Below are 11,909 nucleotides of genomic sequence, written 5' to 3' on the forward strand. Positions count from 1 at the left end.
GAGGAGGACAAAAACAATCCAGATTTATCAAAAATGGCAAAGGCAAATCTAAAAACTTACTAAAATTTATTCAAATTAAAACTTGAAAATAAAGAATCAAACGATAGAGATGGATAACAAATTCATAGATAGATGTGAAAAATTAATTGAAACATACGATATTTATAATGATCATGTTATACACAAATAAACATGTATTGGAATGTATACAGGAAACGCAGAAGTAGGAAATAGGATAGAATTAAATAAATGGCCAAAAATTAAATAAGCACTAGTACAAACAACCAGACCATACCCGATTTTGACAATACGCAACCAAATATCGTCGATAAAGTGTCACTCGAAATGCACAATGCATTAGCAGAATTTGAGGGCCCTATACGTCGCCCAAAATGACCTAAGCTGAAGACAAACAAAAAATCCAATAACATACCATAACCGACTACAATACGTTCGAGCGGCTTCATTAACTTATTTATTATAGAGCTGTTTACATAATCAGCAAATACAAAAAATATTCAAGAAAATAAATACTCACACACAGCATCCAAAAGTATATTGATCTGCCTCAGCAGAAGCTGAAAGCGAAATTCAAACGTTTCTCGAGATACATTAAGCCTACAAAGAAGAGGCTACAGATTAACACTTTTCATAGCAACCAAAAAGTATTTTAAGGAAACTTATAGCTTCGCCGAATAACAACACCAAACTACCTATGCCATAGAAAAGGTCCTTGGAAAAGTTTGATAATTTCACACTGAAAGAAATAACTGACGTAATTCAAAATACTAACAACTGAAAAGCACCGGGGTTTGATAATATCTAAAACTTCTGATCTACTTATCTGTTTCCAAATAACTCCCAGACGGATGGCCCCACTCAATACAGGCTTATCACGTGCCTACCCACATTATATAATATACTTACATCACTTGTATCACTAACAGAATTCATGGGGACGTCGAGAAAAATAATATCTTAGCAGAGGAACAGAAAGGTTGCAGAAGAGATCAAGGGTGCAAAGAAAAACTTGTGCAAAGAGAGATCACCGGAATATACACACTTCTTTCTTGGATCACAAGAAAGCGTTTGATAGTGTGTCTCATTCCTGACTTATGGAGGTCTTGCAGATTTACTAAGTTCACCCTATCTATTATAAGCTTCCTTTCAAAAACGATGAAGGGATGGTGAACGAACTTACATCTTCAAATCAGTCCAACCTCGGTCAGTATTAACGAAATACCCATTCGTAGGGGAATATACCGGGACGACTCCTTGAGTCCGTTGTGGTTCTACTTTGCAATGCCTCTCCTTTCTATCATGCTTAATGATACAAAGTACGGATTCAGCATTAAAGCAAACAGGTGTCTCTGTACTGTACCATCTCCTATTTCCTTTATTTGAACAACGCAACAAATAAGCGTCAAATTAATCACCTTCTCGATATAACACATCGATTCTCTGCCGATATACATATGGAGTTGAGACTGTATAAGTGCAAGACTCCACATATCGAGAAAGGAATTGTCATGAACGGAAATGTGCAACTTCAAAACGGAGATATCATACAGGTGATAGAAAACGGAGAAACCTACAAATACCTAGGATTTCAACAGGTTAAGTTGCTGGAGCACAAGCAGGCAAAAGCCAGGATCGATTTGCCAAAAGAGTGAGGTCACTTATGAAATTCGAATTAAATACAGGCAACTTAGTCCAGGAAATCAACACCTATGCTAAACCTTTTTTAACGTACTCTTTTAGAATCCTGACCCGAAGTTATCCGATTTTAGAACAGCATTACCCCGAAAAGGGGGTGGAAGAGGCTTGGTCGGCCTTCTTAACCTGCACTCTCGACAGGTAATGAAACTACGTAACTCTTTCATAAGAAATCAGAAACCTCTACTCTACACCGGATTATATCCAAGGCGGATAAGGACTACTCACCCCTCAACCTCGCATCGCCAGTATCTGACTTAAATATGATATTGGACACTGAGAATATGGAACATTGGTCATGAAAGGCAATACACAGTAGACATCATCACGACCTCGACCAGCCGCATGTTGATAAAGAAGCTTCAAACAGATGGTTTATTAGAAGCAATATATTTTCAGAGACCGCAGGCTTCATGATGGCTATCAAGGATCAAGTTATCAACACTAGTAACTACAAGAAAAATATTAATTATACGAACACTCAATCTGACAAATGCAGAGAGTGCCAACAAACATCAGAGACCATTCAACATATAACATTTGCTTGTAGTGTGTTAACTCATACCGACTATCTACACCGGCATAACCAAGTTTGCCAAATCATCCACCAGAAACTGGCCACAAAGTTCGGTCTTCTGAATATGTATACATCGTATTACAAGAATAAGCTGCAGAAGGTGCTCGAAAATGGCAATTTTGGACTCTATTACGATAGGTTCATTATCACCGATAGACAGGTGACGAATAACAAACCTTTTCAAACAATAGCAAGGGAAACTGGCCAAATACGCAGATCTCGCAATTGAGATTAAACAGATGTGGCACAGCGAAAATGTGGAAATAGTCCCAGTTATTATAGCAGCAACTGGCGTCGATAGCATCGCCAAACTGGGATTACCAAAGAACACGTTCGCCGACATCCAGAAGGCTGTAATATTGAATACTTGCCACACAGTAAGCGAGTTCATTATGTTAACCGAGCCTAATCTTTTGATACTTTGTATCCGGGATGGGTAAATAATATCTGCTCTAGGCTGAGTAGTCCATAAATCTTTCGCGTAATGATAATTTTGAAATGAGTTTAATGAAGAATGATCAAAATAACCAACACACTAATAATAATAAGTAATTAAATAATTATCTTTACAATCCTCAGTGATATAATAACCATAATAATTATAATAGAAATCATTTCAACTAGCCGTGAAATAATAATTATAATGGATATAATAATCACAATAATTATAATAATAATTTTCCTAGTCAACCAATTAATCTGAACCCTGTACCACAACAACAACGAAACTATTCGACTATCGCTCAGGCCCCAGGAAAAACGTTTTCCGACCAAACCAAATACCTGTGCAAAAGTTGCTAAAACCGGGACGTATACGACATCTAGAAATTTTACAAACATACTTACCAGGAACGTTAATATTAATAATAATAAAATAAATATTTCCAATCAAGAAATGAGAACCCAAATTTTACGTCTGAAGAATTATATAATAATGGTTATAATAATAACAAAAATGAGAAAATTAAAGAAATACTAGATGTTTTTGAAAATTTTGTTAAATCTAAAGAAAGAAACTAACAATTAGAACTAGATCTCGGTTAATTCTTTGAAGAAGAAGAAGATAAATTGAATGAAGTAGGAGAAAATCCAATGAAATTAATTGAAGTAAATAATCATATGACAATGGGAGAAAAGGATACAAATAATGTATCAATGTATAATGTAATAAAAACTGATAATGAAATATTAGAAAATGAATGTTATATTATAGAACCTTAATTAAATAGAAATATATTAAATATACAGAATCAAAATAATATGATTGATAAAAGAGAAATGCACAATGAAAATGAGAAAATTGAGATTCATTATGAAACAATTAACGAACAAACAAAATATAAGAAACATAAATATTATCATTCTATGAAGTAGTACGCAATTCAAGTTATTATAAAATGGATTTTTATAATAAGACCTTTCTGTCTTGTTTACCTTTTATGTTATAGGAATAGATAATATTTAAAATCAATAAAAATTAGAATGAGTAAAATACATAAAAAAGTAAAGATACTTTTAGAAACTAGAAATTAATTTAACAAAAATTATTATTGATTAGGATATAAAAGAAATTCAATGATAAAATTCATAATTTTATTTACTTAACTGAAGTTAACGAAAATAAAAATCAGATATTTTTAACATGTAGCGAAGTGACCAGTAGATGAACAAAAAGAGAAATATTTCGATAACATACTTTTGTTTGTAATCCTATCACGAACAGATTTGGAAAATAATATAATTCAATTTGTTAAAGAATTTATTGATCGAAAACAATTTTATGCATTATATTTTCGAGAACCTTTTAAACAAGAGCAATATACAAAAATATTTTAAACATGCTGCATTCAAATTTGTTCATTGTATAAATATTGTTAAGGATGTTTCGATTATTGAGGAACAAAAAGAAAAGATGGAGTATTATCATATCATAAGAACATAGAGGGATTAATACATTGACAAATATTATAATCTTCTTTTTTTATCACGATTGATAATAAAAAACATAAAACAAAGCAATCACAAAATGCATTTCACTGGAAACTAGAATGCCAGTGATTAGAAGACTAGATTTTGGTAAAAGTCAATCTCAAATTAGTGCTGCACTGATTTCAGCAACTTCAACAATAAGGACGATTCTTAAGAATAAAGAAAAATGCTGTCATTGGTATCTGCAACTATGTCAGCTCTGCAACTAAAATTAACCATTCTAGAAATAACATTATAGAGAAAATGGAAAAACGACTGCCAATTTGGATTAACGACAAAATTGAACACAATACAATCTATCATAATGGAAAAATCTAGAAGAATTTTTAATTACATTCAGGCTGTAGCAAGTAACATAAGTAAAACTTTCGTTGCTAGTGTAGAATGGTTTAATATATTTAACATCGAAATAATCTTCACAACATAAATATTACATGACAAGTAGCGAGGAATAATTGACTAAGGAAACTATACTCCAGGATTGGTTTTTAATGTTGATGAAACAGGCCTATTTTGGAAAAGAACGCCAAAACGAACATTTTTATCTCGTGAAGAGAAACGACCACTACTGATTTACTCCAAAAACCCAAAAGCGATGAAAGGTATATCTAAATCAACTTTTTCTGTAATTTGGAAGTCTAATAAAAAATCAAGGATAACTATGAAAATTTTCCAGGAAAGATTCACTGAACATTTCTGTTCAGTTCTGTTCCATCTGTTAAACGTTGTTTCAAAATTAATAGACTTGAACAAAGATGACTACTATTAATTGATAATGCTCCAAGCCACCCAACAAATTTATCAGACTTGCCACCCAACAAATTTATCAGACTTATCAACATGCATTCCAGTCGAAGTGGTTTTCTTGCTACCCAGCACAACTACCTTAATTTAACCAATGGACCAAGGCGTTATACCCTATTTTAAGGCTTATTACTTGCGACGAATAATTAATCAGATGTTTGAAAAACAGACGCAGAAGAGAAGCAATCATTAAGAGAATTTTTGGAAAACTACAATATTATGAATGCTGTAGAAAACATAAAACTTTCTTCGAATGAGATAACGGAAAGATCTTTGAAAGGAGTATGGAAGAACATTTGACACTCTGTCCGTATGGATAAAATGGTGGAAGAAATAGTGGAATTAGCCGATTTAGTTGAGGTAAATATGGAAGACGTCGAAGAAATATCGACAGTGGTGACTTCGAAGAAGAGTTTGGTGTTTGTAAAACGGAGTGTGTAAAAAGGAGTTTGACCACTATAACTGAAATTATAAAGGATTTTGTTGCAAATGATCAAAATTTTGGCAGGCGTTCAAAAGCAAGACGGGGTGTTATAGATGCCCTACCCACTTATCAACAACTTCTAGCAGAATGTAAAAGTAAAACACAGACTACATTAGATGCCTTCATGACAAAAAGAGAGAGCATTGGAAACACGAAAAAGGCTGAATAATCTGGCTGACCAAGAATTTTATTTGTTTTTATAAGTATAATCGTTTATATTGTTTTTATTTTTGTGAGAAATAAAGTTTCGGTTTTATTTTTATTAAAAAAACATTATCAAATTCAATACCAAACCAATTTTCCTATCCATCTTCTCCCAACCCCATGATTCACATGTTTAGATAGCCTCGTTTAGCACTGTTTCACATTACGCTCTACTTTAATGGAATGTATCCCCCACGTTAAGCGGGGTTTTCTGTAAATAGATTTCAACGCGAAAGGAGCATATACTAAATGACTTACATTCCAGGCCAATCATAAAGTCGCACCAATTGTAGGCGAAGCCCACCAAATTCAAAATAGATTTACAGAATATAGTGACTGTTTAAAATCAACTGTTGCTATAAATTTTTCTAGTTTTCGATATATTTATACAGCGAGCGATATAAAAAATAAATTAAAAATATTTTGGGTGGCTACTTTTTGCAAGAGGTGTACTGTGATACATGGGGAAAACCTGGACTAAATGCCTAGTGTGGATAAGACGAATACTGGATTTTATCAACAATTTATGTTAAATTGCGCTACTGATCTCGGATCTTGGATGCGTAAAACAACAGCTCAGCGGCGCCATGACAGTTCAACGAAAACACGCGTGTGTTTGTAGTTAAAGTAAAAATAAAAGTTTTTTGCTGTTTTGTTACAATTTTTGCCAAGGTAAGTGTATTGATTTTTGCATTATGTATTAAGTGTTAACGAATAGATTCTGTTTAATCGATTACCTTTTTTTTAAGATTTAATTTGGATTTTTCACCTTTCATTCTTTGGTAGAAATGTTATAGTAGGCTAATACCACTTTTAAATATGAGTGCTTTGGACAACGGATGGCAATCCGTTTTGCCCGCTTAGTTCGATATTTACGAACATTAGAATATAAATATAGTAGTATGTGAGAAATTAATGTCATTATTAAGTAGCATTAGATTGAGTACAATATGATTTGTTTATTTCAGATGGTGTTTAAATACAAACGTAAAAGTGGTCGAGGAGCATGGTCAGAAGAATCACTTAAGAAAGCAAAAAAAGCTATTAAAGATGCAGAGAAACTACCACTACTGAATTTGAAATTCCATTTACAACTTTTCATCGACATATAAAATCAGGAAACTCGTAAGAAACTGGGTAGATTTGAAACGGTTTTTCGTCCAGAGCAAGAAAAAGAGCTGTGTGCATATTTCAAATAAATAGACGGTCTGCTTTTTGGCCTAACTCATTCGGACTTTTTAGAACTCGGATATCAATATACAACAAAAAATAATATCCCTCATCCCTTAAAAATGGTGACTGGTTTTCTGGTTTCAAACGCCAAAACCCAGAAATTGTACTCATCGGAGCCAACATCTCTGGCAAGGACAAGAGGTTTCAACAGATCATAGAGTTGTTTAATACCAATTATTGGGAGCTGAAAAAAAAATACAACTTTGATGGAACTACCTTTTATAATATGGATGAGACTGGCATGAAGAATAGCAGAACTAAACCACCGAAAATTCTGTCTATTAAAGAAAAGTAATAAGTCGGCGTCATAAGTAGTCAGGAAAGGGGTCAGAGAACCACTGTTATATGCTGCTGTTAAGGAACAGTTATATCTATACCAACTTTTTTTATATTCGCTCCGAAAAGGAATGCAGGAAAGAAAGCAGGAGAGGTAGACTCACAAGCTACAGTCACAGATAAGGACTAGATCCATGGGGAAGCTTTTTTAAGCTGATTGAAATTTTTTTCAGAAAATTTTCTCTTAAGTGCGAAAATAAAAGTTTCTCTCTTGCTTAATAACCATGAATCGAAAAAGTTTTATCCAGCTTTACACTTTGCGTCAAAAATAAAATCATATTTTTATCATTTGCACCACACACCACAGACCACATGCAACCATTAGACACGGCTGTCTATGAACTGTTAAAAAAGTATTTTGAGCAAGAATTGAATACGTTTCAGAAAGTCACTCAAGAAGAATCGTGAATCAGTTGACATGGCAAAACTATTTAGTGGAGCTTACATCAAAAGTGCTTCAGTCCAGAATAATTCACAAATTCAACTAGTAAACATAAAACAACCAAGAAGTCTTACTACTGTTTAGGGTACTTAAAAGTATATATTGAATCGGCTGCCGAAGATTGTATAGAGTGCATCCAATGCAAAAGATGGGTACACAAGAACTATACTTCTTATGTCAGATCAGGCAACTGCTACTGTGATGAGTATGAAGGCTACAACACCAATTGCATTACTTATCATTTTTGCCGTGGAGGTGCATCCGTTTTACCCGGGGGGGGGGGGGTGGACGTTGGACAAAACTGATAATAAGTACTTTTTTGTAATCAAAAATTTATGTAGACATTGTTTAAGTTTCAATGTTTTTATTTGTAATTTTCAAAGATAATTTACCAAAGTACATATTAAAAATAAAATTGTTGATTAAAAATTTTTGTCTTTTTTTTATTCTTTCCCTTAACATATTCGTCTTGCCCCTAATTGAAAAAAATTCAAATTTCAAATTAGTTTACTTTTTATGCTACATGAGCACAAACCATTTATTTCATAGCCCAAGGTTGCATCATTTCTGTAATTCAAGTTCGAAGCCCTATATGGATTTGCTAGCATAACTTTGGCAATTTGAGACATTGTGCAGTTTCTCTTGATAACTCAATATTGTTGTGTTGTGCTCGTGCTTTTGTATATTTTTAATTATGTATAGTGTTAGCTGAAGTTAATTTTTTAACATAACAACAGAACAATAAAAAAATATTGTGTTGTGTATAACATTGATAATCCATGATGCATTTGTTCCAAATCCTTATAAGCACTTAAAACGTTTTAATAGTTGGCTACCGGCTATAAGCAATATTAAATTAACTGTAAAGGATGTACTATGAAAGTTCATGTGACGACATTTATCAAAATTGAGTCTAATTACTCAATGTGTAACATTTCCATTAGCTGTATGCAATATTTTGTTTATTTCTCCTTTTTACTGGGAAGGATATTATTAGAAGAACCCCAAAATTTTCAATATGCTCGCGTAAATTATTAAAACTCTTGGCTTGCACTGTTTTCAATTTAAATCTTCAATTCCTACAAATCCCTAAATTTATCAATAAATTACTAAAATATTAAAACCATTTTTTTCATGATTACGTCACGTTCTCCTTAAAATATTCAACATAATCTTAATAGCAAATTAAAGTTCTCGAAAGCTCATCTATTTCTAGTCTTCTTTTTCAGTACATTACAACACCCTGTTCGACACTCTAAATCACAAATTTCGTTGCAAGAAATTTACCACTTACCAAATTATATTTTACCTTAAATTATTCCTATGTCATCCTCAATATCTTCTGTGTTTTGAATTTCCATAGTGTCTTTTCTATATAATTTTAGGTATTTGGTTTTTCAGTATCAATAATCTTCTACACATTTTCATCTATAGTTTCTTCCAGTACATTTAGCAACCCTATAAAACCAAAACATATTAAAATATTTTTTTGGTTTGTATCTGATTTATCAGCTATATATCTAAAATCACGTTTTCCACTTAATTTATCATACTCTAGAAACTTAATCAAACTTTCTATTGTGATATTGGTTCAGAAATACAGAAATCAAGTGTATGATTTCTGTATGAATGGGACCACATTTTATTCCTTTTATCACTTTAAAAATAATAACTACTAAAAAATGTATATTATGAAAATCATCTCTAGAAGAGGTAGATAAATACAATAATTCATTAATATTTAAAAACTTAAACACTTTTACACTGTATATAGTGGCATCAGTAAAAAAAATACAACTACATATTACTAACGGCTACAAATATTCCATTTAATTAATTACCGAGATGCTTTTTTCAGATTTCACGTATTTCTTCAGAGGAGGATTATTTTGGAAATTCGATAATAACTGGATAATGATAACGGAAGAATCTCCAATGCCAGCACCGACATATTGGTTTGGCTGCCCAGAAAAAAATAATGTTATTATGAGCTGGTTCCTAGCACAACCGTAAGATAGTTATGCTTAAGAATAAATATGCGAGTAACACAGAGTCTCAATTAAGTATGTGTTCACATAAATATGTCTCATTTGATTAAAGACGACAAAGTAATGCTTTTTAGTAATTATACACTTAAAGATATAGAATTTTTAAATCCATTTACTAAATTTATCAAAAATAAAGTAGGTGTACACTTTTATTTATGATTCACAAGTTAATAAATTGAAGTTAAGAATGAAAAACTATCATTACTTACTTATAATTATCATTTTGTCTTGAAAAAATAATATCATGGTAGGCTTAGGAACCATCCCGGGAATATACGGGTATCACTTTAGCTGAATGTACCGCACCCTATGACCATATGACGTTTATGAAGTACCATTTTCCAAAAGACTATGTCTAAAATTTCATAACTTCGATTAGTCACAGCCATTTAAGTGATGCTACTTTTGTTATTTTCAAAACAATGGATTCAAAACAATTTCGCGTATTAATTTATCATCACTTTTTGATAGAAAAAATACTGTATAACCTCAGCAATATCTTCAAAAGTATTATCTAGACTCTGCTCTATCGAAAAGAACCATTTGTTATTAGTTTGATCAATTTAAAGGTGGTCGTACAGACACCGATGATGGTGAACGTTCTGGTCGTCCTATTGAGGTGGTCACTGAAAATCAAAAACTCCACCAATTGGTTATATCTAGTCGTGGATAGAAATTGCGTGAGATATTTGAGGCCGTGAGGATATCAAAAGGCAGTGTAGTTACAATTATGTATCAACATTTGACCTTGAGAAAGCTTTTTTCAAAGTGGGTGCCGCTTTACACATAGTTGATCAAAACAACAACGTGTTATTGATTCAAAGCAGTGTTTCGCCATGTTTACACATAATAAATCAGATTTTTCGCGTCAAACATCCTTTGATATTCATCTGCCCAAAGACTAGTATCAACTAGTTAGATCGGTGAGAAAAAAAAATTTAAGGTGGAAGTTATGGATCAAGACCGATTTTTTTTTTATTTCCGAACTTGTCTCCAGAACCGGGCCCTTACAGGTTAAAAACAAAGACTTCAGACTCAGAAGCATTTCTTGGCTAAGGTACATGAAAGATTTATTGGTTAGATTTGAAAATAGTTTAAGTGATGAAGATAACCTAAATCATGGAAATAAAGACACCATTGCCGTTACGGCGCCTGGGATAGGGTTGGAATTAGGCAGAGGCACTAATAGAAGGTTAAAAGGTACCTGTTAAACGCAGAACGTAACTGTATAATCTACTACTTAAGTAATCCCTACACAATATTTCAAGACCTACACCTATGGCCGACACCGAAATTGAGCCGAACTGGACGGAATTCCCCATTTTATTACTCTATACCTTTCTGAAATAGACTATAGGAGCCTCGATGAATATTTAATTTTTATTATACTTGGGTGCATGATACCCGCTTGTGCAAAAGAAATGGAATTTTCTATATATTGTAATTTCGAATTTAAAATGTACTACAAATTTAGTAGGTACTTGATAAGTACGTCTTTAATGAAAATATTACTATTATTATGCTGATTCGATATTAATTTTGTTTTCCAACAGTTTTTCGTTTGTCTATTTGTAGAATAGTTGAATTAAAATCGTCAATTAAAGAAATAGCTAGAGTATTTTGTGTTTTGATCGTTTGTGATATGGAAATTTTATTTTGTTGAAGTTCTTTAATAAGTCTCACGTAACGTTCGCCATCGTTAGCATCTAATTTTCCGCTAATAGCTTAAAAAATTGAACCAAGCGCATTGCTTAATGCACGTTTTGTTCTCATATCATAAGGTAATAACTGGCTTTATTTTCTATCTGATTTTCTATAAAATTAACTGTATTTAAATTATCCGGAAATTCTTCTGTTTTGATTTTATTAGTTTTAATAAAATTGATTGTTTTTAGAGTTATAGACTTTAAATATTGAAATTCGATGTTTAAATCTAAAATCGAATGATAATATTGAATTAGTTTTGCGCTGCCGAGTTATCTTGGAGATTCCGTAGAGTAATAGTTTCTTGGAATCTGAGAATTTCCGGTAATCTGAAAAAATAATATCAAGTTAAGGGTCGAAGAAATATAATCT

At 32.4% G+C, this 11,909-nt stretch overlaps 1 protein-coding gene across 1 annotated transcript in view; it reads left to right on the top strand.

Moving 5' to 3' along the window:
• LOC130453029 (matrix metalloproteinase-25-like) overlaps window positions 1-10,028 on the top strand; it is a 35,425-nt gene extending 25,397 nt beyond the window's left edge. The window contains exon 11 of the mRNA XM_056792614.1: window positions 9,644-10,028. Within this exon, the coding sequence (XP_056648592.1) occupies window positions 9,644-9,798 (155 nt within the window). The 3' untranslated portion in view covers window positions 9,799-10,028. The remainder of the gene's footprint in view (window positions 1-9,643) is intronic.
• Window positions 10,029-11,909: the final 1,881 nt, after the last annotated feature.

This window comes from Diorhabda sublineata, chromosome 2, assembly GCF_026230105.1.
Source record: "Diorhabda sublineata isolate icDioSubl1.1 chromosome 2, icDioSubl1.1, whole genome shotgun sequence".
Lineage (NCBI taxonomy): Eukaryota > Metazoa > Arthropoda > Insecta > Coleoptera > Chrysomelidae > Diorhabda > Diorhabda sublineata.